General features: G+C 38.5%; 1 protein-coding gene across 1 annotated transcript in view; it reads right to left on the bottom strand.

Moving 5' to 3' along the window:
- Positions 1–20,095, bottom strand: part of grik3 (glutamate ionotropic receptor kainate type subunit 3) — a 128,669-nt gene that overhangs the window by 19,156 nt on the left and 89,418 nt on the right. The window contains exons 12-13 of the mRNA XM_062992314.1: positions 14,109–14,332; positions 2,402–2,520 (exon numbers count right to left, since the gene is read on the bottom strand). Coding sequence (XP_062848384.1) covers positions 2,402–2,520; positions 14,109–14,332 — 343 coding nt within the window. The remainder of the gene's footprint in view (positions 1–2,401; positions 2,521–14,108; positions 14,333–20,095) is intronic.

Here is a 20,095-nt window from a genome sequence, read left to right on the forward strand (position 1 = left end):
TATTTTTTTTTTTTTTTAGCAAAAGTTATAAAAATCCCAACTTCACCACCACTATAACAAGCCTGCCCCATAGTTTGAATATTAATGTCTTAAATGTTGTATGGGAAAACGCTTGTAATGAATAGGCCACACTGTTCATGAGCATTCATCAGACATGAGAACATTTACTCAGAGCTAACATATGAACATAAAACCTAACCACATAAAGGAGAATCCACACCCTTTTCGCTATTTAATTTTAATATGCACCAATAGAACAATATAACAAAACTAGTAATCATTTTGTAGAAATAATAAGAGTGCAATTTTAAGCTGGTAAGTTACCAAAGGGGAAATCGTTATGATAAAGTCTTTAGGTCTAGTATTTGACACCACTGATATTGTAAATGACTTTGGCATTTGGGAGTATCGTCCATTTTTCTCAACATTCTTTCTGTACTGGATCATAACACAACAAAATAAAAAACAAAAAAATAAATACACCGATCAACCATAACATTAAAACCACCTCCTTGTTTCTACAGTCACTGTCCATTTTATCAGCTCCACTTACCATATAGAAGCACTTCGTAGTTACTGCACTACAATTACTGACTGTAGTCCATCTGTTTCTCTGCATGCTTTGTTAGCCCCTTTTCATGCTGTTCTTCAATGGTCAGGACCCCCACAGGACCACTACAGAGTAGGTATTATTTAGGTGGTGGATCATTCTCAGCACTGCAGTGACACCGACATGGTGTTGGTGTGTTAGTGTGTGTTGTGCTGGTATGAGTGGATCAGACACAGCAGCGCTGATGGAGTTTTTAAACACCTCACTGTCACTGTTGGACTGAGAATAGTCCACCAACCAAAAATATCCAGCCAAGAGCGCCCCATGGGCAGCGTCCTGTGACCACTGATGAAGGTCTAGAAGATGGTCAACTTAAACAGCAGCAATAGATGAGCGATCGCCTCTGACTTTACATCTACAAGGTGGACCAACTAGGTAGGAGTATCTAATAGAGTGAACACGGTATTTTAAAAACTCAAGCAGCGCTTCTGTGTCTGATCCACTCATACCAGCACAACACACACTAACACACCACCACCATGTCATCGTCACTGCAGTGCTGAGAATGATCCACCACCCAAATAATACCTGCTTTGTAGTGGTCCTGTGGGGGTCCTGACCATTGAAGAACAGCATAAAAAGGGGCTAACAAAGCATGCAGAGAAACAGATGGACTACAGTCAGTAATTGTAGAACTACAAAGTGCTTCTATATGCTAAGTGAAGCTGATAAAATGAACAGTGAGTGTAGAAACACGGAGGTGGTTTTAATGTTATGGCTGATCAGTGTATATAAATAAAATAGAAAATTTATAAAAAAGAAACCAGGAGCAATAACATCAGCAATAACACTAAGTAAGAGGTGAAAGGATATTCGCAAAAGATGCAAACAAACTTAAAAAACCTAGAAACAGTGAGAGGAGAAGTAATGTGAAGCATAAAATATGAAATATCATGTGGGTGTTACACGTTGACTGTGATTTCCATAAGACTGAATTATACAGTGGAGAATTGATGGGAATTCCAGGCAGTTTGAGGCTAGAACAGCAACTTAATGAATTGTGTCTCACATTTGCGATCCTCACGGGCAGAGATTCACTATGGAGAGCTCTCTGTTTGTCACTTTACATGAGCTTAAACATTTCATTACTTGTTCTTTCTCCCCTGCCTACTTTATTATAGCTGCTTCATTTTCGGGGCATCATTTGTTAATGTGTGCCCACGAGGGGCATGGCGAACAAAAGCATCAGGCTCCTGTGTCTCTAATAGCTTTGCTTCTACTCTAATTCTGTGAGATTACAACTAAAAGCAGGAAAAATGTGATTCAGTGAGATAGTCAAATGTTGGGATGGAATATAATAAAATATCTGGTTGTTTTAAAAAGATTGATACAGTGGGAAAAAAAAACTAGTCAGCAACAAACTTACGGAAGGAAGAATGAAAAAAAAAATGTAGATGAGAACAGATGGGATAGCTCTGGGAGTTTTCCTCTGCAGTGTGTCAGCATCATGCCAAAACAGAGGCACAGCCTTTTGTGAGGTTTGATCCCAACCTCCACTCAATGCCAACGACATGAGAGAAGAGTCCCTGACAGAAGCCGCACTTTACAAAAAAAACAAACTCTACTGATATCTTTCCAACCTGACAAAATATTTGACGACTGCATGACATATTTCCTCCTCCCTACGTAGGCACGTAGCATGCCAACATTCCTCCTCTGTCATAGAAACCTGAACTCCACACACACTTGATAGGAACGGCTTCTTTCGGAAGCAGAAGCCTCGTGCTGCTGTCACCTGAAGCTTTTTCTGAAGGGTTGTTAAGCAGGCTCCAGACATATGGACTGCGTTACCTTGCTGCATGAGGGAGCCCACGCCGAACCAGAAGCTGTTGAGGAGCGTGAAGTTGTTCTCCACCACATCAGAGCTTGGGTTACAGGGATGGGCATCGTACCACTCATAAGGGCTAAATCTGCAGAGAGAGAAACAACAACAACATAAGAAACAGGCATTCTTTATGTGCAAAAACAAAATAGTCTGACACTCAGCAAATAAATGTTGATCACCTTCCATTCAGTTTACTGCTATAAAAGTTAATATGACTTCATTATTGCACTGATTTACAGTAGTAAAATGATAAGACTAGATTTAAATTATGTATTTGAATTACGCTGATCAGCCATAACATTAAAACCACCTCCTTGTTTCTACACACATTGTCCATTTTATCAGCTCCACTTACCATATAGAAGCACTTTGTAGTCCATCAGTTTCTCTGCATGCTTTGTTACCCCCCTTTCATGCTGTTCTTCAATAGTCAGGACCACTACAGGACCACTACAGAGTAGGTATTATTTAGGTGGTGGATCATTCTCAGCACTGCATTGACACTGACATGGTGGTGGTGTGTTAGTGTGTGTTGTGCTGGTATGTGCTGGAAGATGACCAACTCAAACAGCAGCAATAGATGAGCGATCGTCTCTGACTTTACATCTACAAGGTGAACCAACTAGGTAGGAGTGTCTAATAGAGTGGACAGTGAGTGGACACGGTATTTTAAAAAAACCCAGCAGGGCTGCTGTGTCTGATCCACTCATACCAGCACAACACACACTAACACACCACCACCATGTCATTGTCACTGCAGTGCTGAGAATGATCCACCACCTAAATAATATCTGCTCTGTGGTGGTTTTGTGGGGGTCCTGAGTATTGAAGAACAGGGTGAAAGCGGGCGAAAAAGATATGGACTACAGTCAGTAATTGTAGAACTAAAAAGTGCTTCTATATGGTAAGTGAAGCTGATAAAATGCACAATGTGTGTAGAAACAAGGAGGTGGTTTTAATGTTATGGCTGATCAGAGTATATAGAATTGTAAAAGTCTGCTATAGTAAGTCTTTTACAGTTATTGAAGTATTGTATGACACATACAGTACATTACTGTAAACTGTCACGAATCCAGCCTCTCTGTGCTCCCGGAGCTCCTAGTCATGTTTATGTGCCACGCCCCTCTCTCTGGGAGCACATGTTGGAGGTGGACTTGTTTAGGGTTCCAAGTTGACGCCCCTTCGCTATGAGTGGTCAATGAAACTGAATGAGCCACAGCTGAATCTCATTAGGTTCTATACACAGTGTATTTAAGGACTGAGCTGCGAATCAGTCACTGGATTTATAGTTTGAGAACTTTGATTGCTCTTGTTCTTGGTTATGCTCATGTTTAGAAGTCTTAGGGTCTAGAATAGTTTAGTCAGATTTCATGTGTGTTTAGCAGTTAGCGTAGCATTAAGCTTAAGTCATGTGTTAGTATGTCTTGTTTTGTGTAATCCTGTCTTGTCTTTTGTTATTATTAAATGTTTTGTTAGACATCTGTGTGTGTGTGTGTCTGCCTCCTCTTGTCACGTTAGCCCATTCATTACATGAATAAACATATCTAATGGTCTCTGCTGTTGTGTTTATGTCACACTTAATGGGTTTGGGTCATTTAACAAACACAATATTGCACAGAAATTTAAGTAAAAGCACACCAGGACTGTACAAATCCACAATGCTCCGACATTAAACCAAAAGATCTTACAACTAGCAATACATGCTTAAAACCAAGCATCTGACTAAAAGCAAATTTTGCAAAGAATATTAGGCTAGAGGTCCCCTGTGTTGATCTGGAAGACTGAAAGCACGTGTTAGTTGCAGGATGATTGGGTAGTAAATTACTCTTTGTCAAGGGTGATGTGGGTGGTTTATTGATTGATGCTAAAATAAATTAATGGATTGATGATTACTAATTTACATTTCACTATATTTGGTTATATTTTAAACATTTAGCAAACGCTTAGTCAAAGCGACTTACAGTACTGTGACAGTATATTGTCTAAGCAATTGAGGGGTAAGGGCCTTGCTCAAGGGCCCAACAGTGGCAACCTGGCAGTGGTGGGGCTTGAACCAGCGACCTATTAGTTACTAGTCCAGTACCTAATGCCTAGTTCACACACCACGATATTTGCCCTGATTTTCACTCGCTGACTGGTCAGCGCTAGATTTGCCGGCTCAGGAGCAACTTGGCGTTCGCTCAGCGATCGAAACTTGGCTCTCAATCGCTATGTGTGAACTACTCAACAACGCGATCCGAACGAAGCGAGATTTCTAGCATGTCAGATATCTGAATCTGAGTTGCCTGTCTGATGTAAGATATGGGGAGGGGGTGTAAAAAGGTGGGACAGGGGCATAATATAGTTTATATCAGAATACATCAGCATGCACACGTTTTATACAGTATTTCTGACCTTATCGTTCTCTACAAAACATAACACCAACGTTGCATTGCAAAAATATTTATTAACCTCCAACTCACTATAGAACAATCTATGCTGTTCGCTTAGCCAAATCCACTCAGATTCATTTATTTTTTCTCCTTGATTTTACGCTGCACATCAGCGCACAAACTTTGATCTCTCTCTCGCTACTTGTTGACGTGCATTTTTGGATGTGGTATCATTAAACTCCTCGTCATTTCTCGCGTTTGTTTTCGTGACAAAACATAGTTTGGGAGACCAGAGAAGCTCGCCTGCGATTCCAGTTGGTGATAGATGGTGTAGTGTGTAACCCCCTATCGCCGATCAGTCGTGTAGTGTGAAATCCACAACGACCTGAAAGACTCCCGATTACAAGAGATCCAGTCGTGTTGTGTGAACTGTACAGCAACCTGACGACTTGGAAAGTCATGTAGTGTGAACTTGGCATTAACCACTAGGCTACAACTGCCCAATTTCCAATGACTAGATAATATCAAAAACTATATTTATTTAAATACTTAAAGTAAGGCGGCGCAGTGACTCAGTGGGTAGCACTGTCACCTCACAGCAAAAAGGTCCTGGGTTGGATTCCCAAGTGGAGCAGTCCCAGACCATTCTGTGTGGATTTTCCTTTCTGTAGTTTCCTCCAGGTGCTCCGGTTTCCTCCCACAGCCCAAACACATGCAGTCAGGTTAACTGAAAACACTAAAATTGCCCTAGGTGTGAATGTGTAAGTGTGTGTTTGCCTTGTGATGGACTGGCACCCTGTCCAGGGTGTTTACTACATTTCGCTCGGTGAATTGTAACCTCAACGACTCTGAATAGGATAAAGCTGTGGTAAAACAGAGTGAGTGAATAAATATTTAGAGTAATTGGACAGAAGCCACTAATACTACCACAGTCTGTTAAAGCTAATCCTGCTTAGTGGATGACATGGAGAATTAAGCAGTTAGCTTTTAAATATAAGTGAAATATACCATTATACTATTATAAACTTAAATAAACAATAAATGACTGTTGTAACAAGTTTGTTTTGACTTGGCAAAAAAACATGGATTTTGGACTTTGCTGGAAATCAAAACCATGGTATTAATACATTTACATTTTCAGCATTTAGCAGACGTCTTTATCCAAAGCGACTTACATTACAGTTACAGTATACAGTCTGAGCAATTTAGGGTTAAGGGCCTTGCTTAAGGGCCCAACAGCAGTAACCTGGCCATGGTGGGGCTTGAACCAGCGACATTCTGATTACTAGTCCAGTACCTTAACCACTAGGCTACAGCGTACAGAGTTCAATGATGTTGAGGTCAAAGTCCGGGCCATGTCTTTGTGGACATTGCTTTGTGCACAGGAGCACATGGATTTGATAATTAGAAGGGGTGTCTAAATTTAGCCATATATTGAGTTTAATTCAGGAAGGTGGCACGGTGGCTAAGTGGGTAGCACCGTCACCTCACAGCAAGAAGGTCCTGGGATCGATCCCCAGGTGGGGCGGTCTGGGTCCTTTCTGTGTGGAGTTTGCATGTTCTCCCCATGTCTGTGTGGGTTTCCTCCCACAGTCCTAGTAATTGGAGACACTGAATTGTCCTATAGGAACCTAGCCGCTAGGATGCATAAACCAGTGCATTATAGTGCCAGTCCCAAGCCTGGATAAATAGGGAGGGTTGTGTCAGGAAGGGCATCCGGTGTAAAAACTGTGCCAAATCAATAATGCAGATCACGATCCGCCGGCAACCCTTAACTGGAGCAGCCGAGGAAATAGACTGAGTTTAATTCAGGCTTATATTTGGGATTTTGGGTAAAAAAAAAAAAAAGAATTTAAGTAATATTTACTTTCTAATAATATTCCTGCTCCACAAGCCCTCCAGTATAGTCACTGATTCACATTACTTAACCTAAATCTGTCCTCAAGTCTCAAATGATGCGTGGGTGAAAAAGTGAGCCAGACCAAAATAAAGTAGATAGCAGGCGCTGCTGTTAACACTGCTTCACAGGAAACGGATGTGTTTTATACATTTGAAAGCACATTTTTTTATTGTAAAGTGACATATGTCATATTATCAAAGAAAATCTTTATCTTTAGAGAGATTGATGAGGGGGGTTGATGAAATGGGACTGTGTTGTTGACTAGACTGTCAGATGTAAGTGCTATCTGTCAGCTCAACACTAGAAATGACTGGGACATCTGCCAAGCAAAACCTTGCTCTCAAAAACTGAAATGCTTTACTCACTCTTCCCCTCTCCATTTTTGCAGCATTATGTAGAATTGTAGAACCTAACCATTATGGGTGCACAAATCAGTGCCTGTCCCAAGTCCGGGTAAACAAGGAGCGTTGTGTTGGGAAGGACATCCAACATAAAAACTGTGCCTAATCAAATATACAGATTACAATACTACACTATAAAGTATGTGGACACACCTCTGAAAGTATGTAAAAAGTCTCCCAAATTGTTCGTAACGCTAAGTACTTCGTAACCTCGTACTTAAGAACATTCTTAAATTCACGAGTGTTTCCGGAAACCCTTCGTAACTAATGTAGTACTTGAAATCGTTCATTAATTATGAGTAGTTTGACCCATTTGTAACTCACTAAGTACTTGAACTTTGCGTGCACAAAAACTTCAGCTAATTTGCTTTAAAAAAATCAGAGATGCACTGGTTCTATACACAGCAACATCACCTTTATGAAAAATATTAACTGTCATGAAAAAACACATTAAAATGTGTTAAAACTTTAATTGCGATAAAAAAATTTTTATCGAGAATAAAATTTGTAATCAAGCGATTTTTTTGGGCTATGTTTGTGCCACTTTAAACATACGTCACTGCGGTAATTTGCACTGCTTTAACACAGCATTATTGTGTTTATACTGTATAATGGTAACACTGGTCTTTTTCCAGTTTGTGGTTGTGAGTTACAAATTACTCGAGCTGCTGCTGCTACATATTGTGAAATACAGCGTGTTTTAAATAATAATTTTTGTTTTCAGAAAGCGTGAGAAATCATCACGAGACAAAATTATAGTTCTTAATTGACGCTTTAATATTATCTTTGGTCAAAGCACACCTTCGTCTTGTCAGGCGTTGGCGCGCACGGATACGCGTTACATGCTAAATAAGCTCAGACTCAGTCTAACTTTATTTCAGAGGAATTTGGATGGAAAGTCCATGAACTGTACACGTCGTGGGAACATCACAAACACTGGTGTTAAATGGATCACAATGGACTGTAGACGCTTTAACATAGTTAACAATGTGGGTCTACATGACGTTATACGTGTTGCATCTAGAAATGGTTCATATTAGTACCCTGGGCACCTGTTTTCAGTGGCAGGGTTATGAACAGAAAAAAATCCTCACTTTTACCAAATAATATGAACAGAATTGTCATTTTAAATAACTGGCTGAAAGATGGGTAGCTGTTAACAACTCTTGACAGGCATTGGCTGGCTTTGTAAAAATAAATTAGATTTAATAATTTTACCATAAGTTTAATATTTTTTTTATTGGTAAACATGTTTTTGCAATAAAAATGTGCATAACTGTTTACATTTTGCTTTGTTATATTTGTAGTCGATTAATCGCGATTAATTTGGTTCTTTAATCATGATTAATCTTGATTAAAATTTTTTATTGTGTGACAGCCCTAATATATATATATATATATATATATATATACACAGTGTATCACAAAAGTGAGTACACCCCTCACATTTCTGCAGATATTTAAGTATATCTTTTCATGGGACAACACTGACAAAATGACACTTTGACACAATGAAAAGTAGTCTGTGTGCAGCTTATATAACAGTGTAAATTTATTCCTCCCTCAAAATAACTCAATATACAGCCATTAATGTCTAAACCACCGGCAACAAAAGTGAGTACACCCCTTAGTGAAAGTTCCTGAAGTGTCAATATTTTGTGTGGCCACCATTATTTCCCAGAACTGCCTTAACTCTCCTGGGCATGGAGTTTACCAGAGCTTCACAGGTTGCCACTGGAATGCTTTTCCACTCCTCCATGACGACATCACGGAGCTGGCGGATATTCGAGACTTTGCGCTCCTCCACCTTCCGCTTGATGATGCCCCAAAGATGTTCTATTGGGTTTAGGTCTGGAGACATGCTTGGCCAGTCCATCACCTTTACCCTCAGCCTCTTCAATAAAGCAGTGGTCGTCTTAGAGGTGTGTTTGGGGTCATTATCATGCTGGAACACTGCCCTGCGACCCAGTTTCCGGAGGGAGGGGATCATGCTCTGCTTCAGTATTTCACAGTACATATTGGAGTTCATGTGTCCCTCAATGAAATGTAACTCCCCAACACCTGCTGCACTCATGCAGCCCCAGACCATGGCATTCCCACCACCATGCTTGACTGTAGGCATGACACACTTATCTTTGTACTCCTCACCTGATTGCTGCCACACATGCTTGAGACCATCTGAACCAAACAAATTAATCTTGGTCTCATCAGACCATAGGACATGGTTCCAGTAATCCATGTCCTTTGTTGACATGTCTTCAGCAAACTGTTTGCGGGCTTTCTTGTGTAGAGACTTCAGAAGAGGCTTCCTTCTGGGGTTACAGCCATGCAGACCAATTTGATGTAGTGTGCGGCGTATGGTCTGAGCACTGACAGGCTGACCCCCCACCTTTTCAATCTCTGCAGCAATGCTGACAGCACTCCTGCGCCTATCTTTCACAGACAGCAGTTGGCTGTGACGCTGAGCACGTGCACTCAGCTTCTTTGGACGACCAACGCGAGGTCTGTTCTGAGTGGACCCTGCTCTTTTAAAACGCTGGATGATCTTGGCCACTGTGCTGCAGCTCAGTTTCAGGGTGTTGGCAATCTTCTTGTAGCCTTGGCCATCTTCATGTAGCGCAACAATTCGTCTTTTAAGATCCTCAGAGAGTTCTTTGCCATGAGGTGCCATGTTGGAACTTTCAGTGACCAGTATGAGAGAGTGTGAGAGCTGTACTACTAATTTGAACACACCTGCTCCCTATGCACACCTGAGACCTAGTAACACTAACAAATCACATGACATTTTGGAGGGAAAATGACAAGCAGTGCTCAATTTGGACATTTAGGGGTGTAGTCTCTTAGGGGAGTTCTCACTTTTGTTGCCGGTGGTTTAGACATTAATGGCTGTATATTGAGTTATTTTGAGGGAAGAATAAATTTACACTGTTATATAAGCTGCACACAGACTACTTTTCATTGTGTCAAAGTGTCATTTTGTCAGTGTTGTCCCATGAAAAGATATACTTAAATATCTGCAGAAATGTGAGGGGTGTACTCACTTTTGTGATACACTGTATATACTGTATATATATACTGACTGGCAATGCCTTTTCAGAGGCAGAGGCAACAAAGAACTACTTTAACCTCGTTCATAGTTTCAAAGACTTACGAGGGCTTTTGGGAAACACTTGCAAAATTGCCGGTAAAGTTAAGTTATTTTTAAGGTTGTTCATAAATCGCTAAGATCAATCGTTATTAGGAAATGCACCCCTGTTCAACTAATTGGCCATAATATTGCCCCACTTGTTTTTTATAAGAAATTGGTCTGAACTGCAGAAAGGTTAGTCTACATAGCAAGGACACTGTCTAAATGTCTAAATATGTGGCTCCAAAATGCATATGCACCCTGTAACATTAATGGTGCCTTCATAAACATGCAAGGTACCCAAGCCTTTTGAACCAACCCACCCCTATACCATGACAGAAGCTGGTTTTTGATCTTTGCATTGGTTACAATCAGAATGGTTGCCTCTCTGGTATTCGAAAAAAGGTTAATAATTCAAACACTCTTAAGAGTTTATGTTTACAATGAAATAGCTATTTGTCTATCTGCTCAGTCTCTGAGCCCAGACAGCATTGAGGCTATTGGAGCTTTAGCTCTGAGAAAATTGAAACTAGGAGCAATGTGCAGGTATTTGAGAAGATAAGGGCAGAAAATGCAGGGAAAAGCAGGCAGAGAGGACACGTCCATTACTACACAGTTGCTGGAGCGGAAGTGCTTATCCACACTAGTCAGATATTGGAGTTTTAAAATTTAATCTGTATTCCATTGCCCAGTTTTATCTTTTTCAAATTTCAAATGTATATTTTCCACACGATGGTCAGTTATTGAGGCATTAGAGTGAGGAATTTCTTTTCACCCTTTAGTTTCCTCTATAAAATGATTCTTGAATTTACAGACCCTGATAAGACTGCACTTATGAGGCAAGATTAGTTCAGATTCAAGACTTGGTTTGTTAAAATTTACAGGATTTTATTTTATATAAAATATTTAACAGTTTACTCAGAAGAAGAACACATACTTAAGCTACAGAGCACCTTTATGGTTTGTGAAATAAGCCCTGTAGATCCAATAATGGAAATAACATATTGCTATATATACAGTACATATGCATTCATGATCCAAGACATGCATAATTAACTGCGTGCTACTGTAGGGTTAGGGTTATGTGCCAAGGTCTTAATTAGATATAAAAATAAAGTATCTAAAACTGTCTATAAGTAATTAATAATTTTTCCAGCGAAAAAATAGTCTTTGTATATAATTGTAGGTACAGCAAATCCATCTACACCGACTTGGCATAACATTATGACCACTGACAGGTGAAGTGAATAACACTGATTATCTTTTCATCACAGCACCTGTTAGTGGGTGGGATATATTAGGCAGCAAGTGAACATTTTATCCTCAAAGCTGATGTGTTAGAAGCAGGAAAAATGGGCAAGCGTAAGGATTGGAGCGAGTTTAACAAGGGCCAAATTGTGATGGTTAGATCACTGGGTCAGAGCATCTCCAAAACTGCAGCTCTTGTGGGGTGTTCCTGGTCTGCAGTGGTCAGTATCTATCAAAAGTGGTCCAAGTAAGGAACAGTGGTAAACCGGTGACAGGGTCATGGGCGGCCAAGGCTCACTGATGCACGTGGAGAGAAAAGGCTAGTCGGTGTGGCCTGATCCAACAGACGAGCTACTGTAGCTCAAATTGCTGAAGAAGTTAATGCTGGTTCTGATAGAAAGGTGTCAGAATACACAGTGCATCACAGTTTGTTGCGTATGGGGCAGCAAAAGGGGGACCAACACAATATTAGGAAGGTGGTCATAATGTTATGCCTCATCGGTGTATTTATTAAGCATGTTTGCCACTCATCCCACTGTTAATTATGTGTGGGGGCTGTGTGTTTCTCATAACACCTGTATTATGTAAAATATCAATAGCACTTCTAACTACTATTTTGTGATTATGATTGTTAGATCTACAATTACTGAATTATTATTATTATTATTATTATTATTATTATTATTATTATTATTATTATTATTATTATTAAGTAACAACTACAAAACTGACATTTTGTTTATGGATAAAGATGACGAAGATTACCATATTATTACCCACTTATTATCAATTGGTAATGTAATGATTTTTGTAATGTAATGACCAATCTGTAATGTCAAGACTCTGTTTGTTAAAATATACAGAATTATATTTACATAAAATATTTAATAGCCCACTGACAAGCTCCAGATCACCTTTATGGTTTGTGAAATAAATAAGCCCCGAAGATACATTAATGTAAATAACATATTGCTATATATACCTAAGCTATCATGAGCCAAAACATGCATAATTAACTGTTTGCTATGTGCCAAGGTCCCAATTAAAAAATCTGTGTGACATAAAGAAATCACATTTTGGTCACTTTTGCCAGCAAAAAAAAGGCTTTGTTTATAATTTTAGGTACAGCACATCTACGTGCTCTGTGCCAACGTCCTAATTAGATATGAAAAGAAAGTATCTCAAAACTGTATATAAGTAATTAATATGGTGGATTTCATGTCATTTTTGCTGTTTACTGTAATTACAAAATAAAAAAATATATAAAAAATACATTCTGTGTGAGAAAAAAAACAACCTTTTCCAGCAAACAGGTTTTGTATGTAATTTTTAGGATACAGCAAATATACAAAAATGTTTTATAAAATTAAAACATTTGTGGGTTTTTCTTTATCCATTATAAGCATATGTGTCACTCACATTTTCAGCATTTAGCAGATGCTTTTATCCAAAGTGACTTACAGTACTGTGACAGTATATTGACTAAACAGTTGAGGTTTAAGGGCCTTGCTCATGGGCCCAACAGTGGCAATCTAGCTTACTATAAACTGGATTACTAGTCCAGTACCTTAACCACTAGGCTACAACTGCCCCCTCATCCAACTGTTAATCATGTGTGGGGGCTGTGTGTTCCTCAAAACACCTGCATTATATAAATATCAATAGCACCTGTTGTAACTACTATTTCATGTCTTTATTATTGTCTTGTTAGAACTGCTATTACTAATGTATTATTAATTACCATCTAGAGAATTGACAATTAATTTATGGATAAATACTTTAGTTACTCCAATATTACCATATTAAAATCCACTTACTACCAATCTGTAATGTAAAGTAGAACCAAAATATCAATAAAGCTTATTTATGCTTTGGGTTTGGTACCAACTGAAAACACTGGGCCAAAACAGAAACACATCCCATGGGTGCTTCATTGTAGGGTGACACACAGTTTGAGTACAGTTTAGTGCAGCTTATTCACATTCTGTATGTTATGTGAGTGACAGTATTAGACCAGTGGTCAGAAAGTCACCAAATTATCTCTGTTGGGCTCCTGAGCAAGGCCCTGAACCCTCAATTCATGTCACCTTAAAGCACTTGCCAAATGTCATGAATTGAAATGCAAATATAAAGACAGGGCTAACATGTACAACACATTACAGACAGGAGCCAGAAGGTTAGCTCAAACCCTGAATGTTTCAAACTTCACCATTCTGTTTTCCCCAGTGTAAAGCTACGTGGAGCAAAACTACTGGATACACACACCAATAAAGCTCCTCCTTTGAAAAGATGCTTTTATTACTTTTATTAATATTTTTATTTACGTATTTTTTAATTCAGAATAAAAGTCCTTGCAGCACTGTATCACATCTAGGCCACTCTGTAAAGCTTTATTCACAACTTTTCAGCAAAGTGCTAAGAGGAAACAAATCCAAAGACAAAAAAGAAACTGATCAAAGCAGCTGCCTCTTCTAAATTAACTTAAAAACTGCTCAATAAGTCATCAACAATGAACGCCCTGGTGTGTGGTTGTATTGGCACCTCCATCAGAGCACAGATAGAAATGCATATAAAAGTGATAATGAATACACAAATGATGGATAGATTTTTTAATACTTTACTTACCTGGCAATGACAAATAAAACACAGCTAACACCCAGGTAGGCCAGTAGAATGTAGACCCATATGTCAGGGGTCATGGGCTTTAGGAAGGAGAAGAAGCCACTGTTGGTGTTGTTAGGACGGCGATACACAATGCTGATCCCAGTGTTTAGAAAGGGCTTGGAGAAATCGATGACTTTCTCTCTCATAAAGGTGATGGTGAGGGGGGCTACAGCCAAATCTGCTCTCTGATCAGAAAAAAATAACAATAATAAATTAATGAACATCAACTATATATACATAACTGTCTGTCTATCTATCTATCTATCTATCTATCTATCTATCTATCTATCTATCTATCTATCTATCTATCTGTCTATCTGTCTGTCTGTCTAATCCATCCATCCATCCATCCATCCATCTAATCATTATCTTCCGTAAAGTGCCACTTTTGACTCATCAGTCCACAAAACATTTGTACAGTAGACCCTTGACTTTGAATTGGTTCCGAAGGGCTGTTCTTAAGTCAAAATGTTCGTTAGTTATGACCTATTTTTCCCATAAGAAATAATGTAAATAGAATTAATCCGTGCTAGACCTCCCAAAACCACTCCCTTACCTAACCTTTCTAATGTCTTAAATGGTCTTTTTTTGTTATAAATACAAGTATATTTTCCCTTAAATCTTAAATTATAGAATAGACATTACAGTAATAAACAATAATAAACAACAATACACAGTAGTACTGTACATAAAAAACACACATCACATTTCAGTACAGTACGTGTGCCGTACCGTACACCATAATACATTTCCTTCTTTTTATATAAAATGTATCTACCAGAAACAACAATAACTGTCACAATTATTAATAGTGTTGTATTTTGTAGGAGTAATTGCACAAAAGAAAGACTACTTTCCGATTTCCTTCTTCTCTCTCACTCACTGTCCCCGCTGTCAGATACACAGTGACATCTACTGGCAGGAGTAGTTATACAACAACAAATAGTAATAGATTGTTTCATTTTCTCACCACTACGCTTTCTCTGCACCTTCTTTTGGGGCCATTTCAATATAGAATTTTAGAGGTATTAAAGAAAACACCGTCCACTGTTCGAATGTTCGCTCACTATATACAGTGTATCACAAATAATAAATATTACACAAGTGTAATATATATATATATATATATATATATATATATATATATAGAGAGAGAGAGAGAGAGAGAGAGAGAGAGAGAGAGACAGTTGGAGTTAACTTGTTCGTTACGTCACGTGTTTTGCAAATTTCGGTTTGTAATCCGAAACTTGTTCGTACGTTTAGTTGAAAAAGCTCGCTCGTAACCCAAAATGTTCGTATAGTAAGCGGTTCGAAACTCAAGGGTCTACTGTACTAAAAAACTTAGGTGTTTCTGGTTGATAAGGGACAAAATGTTACCTTCCTTTTAGTTAGTATTACACATCCAGCCTGTCTAGCCTCCTAGGTGGTTTAAGTGCCATGCCCCTCTCTCCGGGAGCACTGTCAGTATAGAGCCAATGCCCTTTTTTGTGATTGGTCCAATGCTAATTACCCACAGCTGGGATCAGGGCATTTAAGAGGGCAGCTGTGGGTCCTTCATGGGGGACTATTTTGATTTTGCTGTGTTTTGTTTTGGTCATGTTGGTGTGCTCATGCTCCTAGCTCATGTTCTTTTGGTCTGTCATGCTCATGATTTGGTTCAGTTTACTGGCTCATGTAATGGTTTGTCAAGTTTGTTGGGTTTGTCTAATTATTGATCTTGTTCATGCTTTTGTCTAGAAGTCTTGTTAAGTGTTTTGTGTTAGTGTAGTTCATGTCGTGTTACCTTTTGTGTTAGCTTAGCTTAGGGTTGTAGGTTCATGTGTTTAGCGATTAGCGTTAGTGTAGCATTTAGTTAGCTTTAGCACTGTTCATGAGTGTTTAGATTAGTCATAGCAGTAGCATTTAGATTAGTATTTAGCTCAGATCATGTGTGTTTAGCTTAGCATTTAGCATAGGTCTTGTGTTTGTGTTTGGCCTTGTGTACCTTTGTCTTGTCTAGTCATTAATAAATCATTGTAAACATCTATGCGTGTGTGTTCGCCCCCTCTTGTCTCGTCTAGCCCCAAATTCGTTACAGTTAGCAGTGATTTTTACAAAGACCTACTGTTTCATAGACATGTTACTAGATACTTTTTTTGTATTTTATATTTTTATATAATTTAATTATTTTTTTACAAGGAACATGGCAAGATCCAACATTTTTTTTTCCATTTAAATAAACTAACTGGCTCTTACTGTAGTTTATTGGCTCTGAAACATTTAAATGGATTTGTAACCATTTCCAGACCAATGTAGATTATTTTTTTGAATTCAGAATAATGTGTTCATTGTTGTGACTTTTTAGCTTTATTTACATTGGTAACAAGGGTTTATTTAAGTAATGTTTGGATTTAACAAAGCCGGCAAGTAACTAACCCTTGGTGTACAGTCAATTATTGATTTTATCTGGTAAATGGGAAATAATCTTTGTACACAGTGCTAGTTGGTGTTGGATTTTTTTTGTATTTAGTAAATAAATCAATACAATACAATTTACAAACTAGATTTTGAGTTTATTTGGGTTGTCTTTTGTTTTATTTATTATCTTTTTTAACAATACAGTGCAATAAATACAGTAAATGTATTTTAAAAACATTTATTTTTTTGTAGTTTTCGAATAGCCATGGACTGTGCAGCAGCAAATACAGGTGCTGGTCATAAAAGTAGAATATCATGAAAAAGTTGATTTATTTTAGTAATTCCATTCAAAAAGTGAAACTTGTATATTATATTCATTCATTACACACAGACTGATATATTTCAAATGTTTATTTCTTTTAATGTTGTTGATTATGACTGACAACTAATGAAAACCCCAAATTCAGTATCTCAGAAAATTAGAATATTACTTAAGACCAATACAAAAAAAGGATTTTTAGAAATGTTGGCCAACTGAAAAGTATGAACATGAAAAGTATGAGCATGTACAGCACTCAATACTTAGTTGGGGCTCCTTTTGCCTGGATTACTGCAGCAATGCGGCGTGGCATGGAGTCCATCAGTCTGTGGCACTGCTCAGGTGTTATGAGAGCCCAGGTTGCTCTGATAGTGGCCTTCAGCTCTTCTGAATTGTTGGGTCTGGCGTATCGCATCTTCCTCTTCACAATACCCCATAGATTTTCTGTGGGGTTAAGGTCAGGCAAGTTTGCTGGCCAATTAAGAACAGGGATGCCATGGTCCTTAAACCAGGTACTGGTAGCTTTGTGCAGGTGCCAAGTCCTGTTGGAAAATGAAATCTGCATCTTCATAAAGTTGGTCAGCAGCAGGAAGCATGAAGTGCTCTAAAACTTCCTGGTAGACGGCTGTGTTGACCTTGGACCTCAGAAAACACAGTGGACCAACACCAGCAGATGACATGGCACTCCAAACCATCACTGACTGTGGAAACTTTACACTGGACCTCAAGCAACATGGATTCTGTGCCTCTCCTCTCTTCCTCCAGACTCTGGGACCTTGATTTCCAAAGGTAATGCAAAATTTACTTTCATCAGAGAACATAACTTTGGACCACTCAGCAACAGTCCAGTCCTTTTTGTCTTTAGCCCAGGCGAGACGCTTCTGACGCTGTCTCTTGTTCAAGAGTGGCTTGACACAAGGAATGCGACAGTTGAAACCCATGTCTTGCATATGTATGTGCGTGGTGGTTCTTGAAGCACTGACTCCAGCTGCAGTCCACTCTTTGTGAATCTCCCCCACATTATTGAATGGGTTTTGTTTCACAATCCTCTCCAGGGTGCGGTTATCTCTATTGCTTGTACACTTTTTTCTACCACATCTTTTCCTTCCCTTCGCCTCTCTATTAATGTGCTTGGACACAGAGCTCTGTGAACAGCCAGCCTCTTTAGCAATGACCTTTTGTGTCTTGCCCTCCTTGTGCAAGGTGTCAATGGTCGTCTTTTGGACAACTGTCAAGTCAGCAGTCTTCCCCATGATTGTGTAGCCTACAGAACTAGACTGAGAGACCATTTAAAGGCCTTTGCAGGTGTTTTGAGTTAATTAGCTGATTAGAGTGTGGCACCAGGTGTCTTCAATATTGTACCTTGCCACAATATTCTAATTTTCTGAGATACTGAATTTGGGGTTTTCATTAGTTGTCAGTTATAATCATCAACATTAAAAGAAATAAACATTTGAAATATATCAGTCTGTGTGTAATGAATGAATATAATATACAAGTTTCACTTTTTGAATGGAATTACTGAAATAAATAAACTTTTTCATGATATTCAAATTTTATGACCAGCACCTGTATGTCCTCCAAGCAGTCAGGTTTGCCAATGTGTTAAATGTTGACTTAAATGGCTTACTTTCCTGACTGCTAGTCAAGACTAGTGCTTTTTTTTCTTGGCTTGTCTATAAATTGCAGACACAGTGAACTATTATGATTTCTGTCCCATGTTTAGTATCCTATAAAACCAGCAAAACCATGATGTGGATCTCCCTCAGACTCCCAAACCTCATCATCTCGTCCATCACTGTCCTACTGATAATTACAAGGATGAGCATTATATCCACTAAATGAACATCCACAAAAGCCTCTCTACACTGACAGAAATGTAAATATTATTATTAATAGTTCCTAGAAACACTTCTCTATTGTAATACGATCCTAATTTGAATCCACACTGAGTCTGTTAATAGACTGTAAATACAGAGATTTTTATTTACTAAAGGAACATCAGAAGGAGGATCCAGCCCTCTCTAAAACCTCAGCCGGAGAGATTGTGCTGGTGTGTAACCTTCTAGTGCAATAAAAGCACATCACGTATATAGTAAACAGCAAAGTGCCACATTTAGTTAAACTGTATTATAGAAACATTTATTTTTTTATTTTTTGAATAACCGAGGACTGTGCAGCAGCAGATCTATCCTCCACAGTCAGGTTTGCCAAGGTGATTTAAATGTTGACTTAAATGGCCTACTTTCCTGACTGCAACTAGTGCTTTTTCCCTGGCCTGTCCATTAATTAACTACAACTATCATGATTTCTGTCCCATGTTTAGTATCCTATAAACCCAGCACAAACATGATGTAGATCTGCCTCAGACCCCCAAACCTTTTCTTATACAAAATACATCCAAACCATCATCATCTCCTCCATCACTGTCCTACTGATAATCACAAGGATGAGTATTATATCCACTAAATGAACATCCACAAAAGCCTCTCTACACTGACAGAAATGTCAATATCATCATTATTAATTCTTAGAAACACACTTCTCTATTGTAATACGATCCTAATTTATATCCACATTGAGTTTATTAATAGACTGTAAATACAGTGACTTTTTTTACTACAGGAAAATTTGAAGGAGAATCCAGCCCTCTTTAAAACCTTGTAACCTTGCCTTCTAATGCAAAAGAAGCACATCACGTATATAGTAAACAGTAAAGTGCCACATTTAGTTAAACTGTATCATAGAAACATTTATTGTTGTATTTTTTGAATAACCAAGGACTGTGCAGCAGCAGATCTATCCTCCACAGTCAGGTTTGCCAAGGTGATTTAAAAGTTGACTTAAATGGCCTACTTTCCTGACTGCAACTAGTGCTTTTTTCCTGAGCTGTCATTTAATTAACTACAACTATCCTGATTTATGTCCCATGTTTAGTATCCTATAAACACAGCACAACCATGGTGTGGATCTCCCTCAGACTCCCAAACCTCCTCTAATACAAAATATAGTCAAACCATCATCAACTCGTCCATCACTTTCCTACTGATAATTACAAGGATGAGTATTATATCCACTGAATGAACATCCACAAAAGCCTCTCTACACTGACAGAAATGTCAATATTATCATTAATAATTCTTAGAAACACACTTCTTTATTGTAATTATTTGAATCCATATTGAGTCGATTAATAGACTGTAAATACAGTGACTTTTTTTACTAATGGAAA

Source organism: Trichomycterus rosablanca, chromosome 3 (assembly GCF_030014385.1).
Source record: "Trichomycterus rosablanca isolate fTriRos1 chromosome 3, fTriRos1.hap1, whole genome shotgun sequence".
Classification (NCBI taxonomy): Eukaryota; Metazoa; Chordata; class Actinopteri; order Siluriformes; family Trichomycteridae; genus Trichomycterus; species Trichomycterus rosablanca.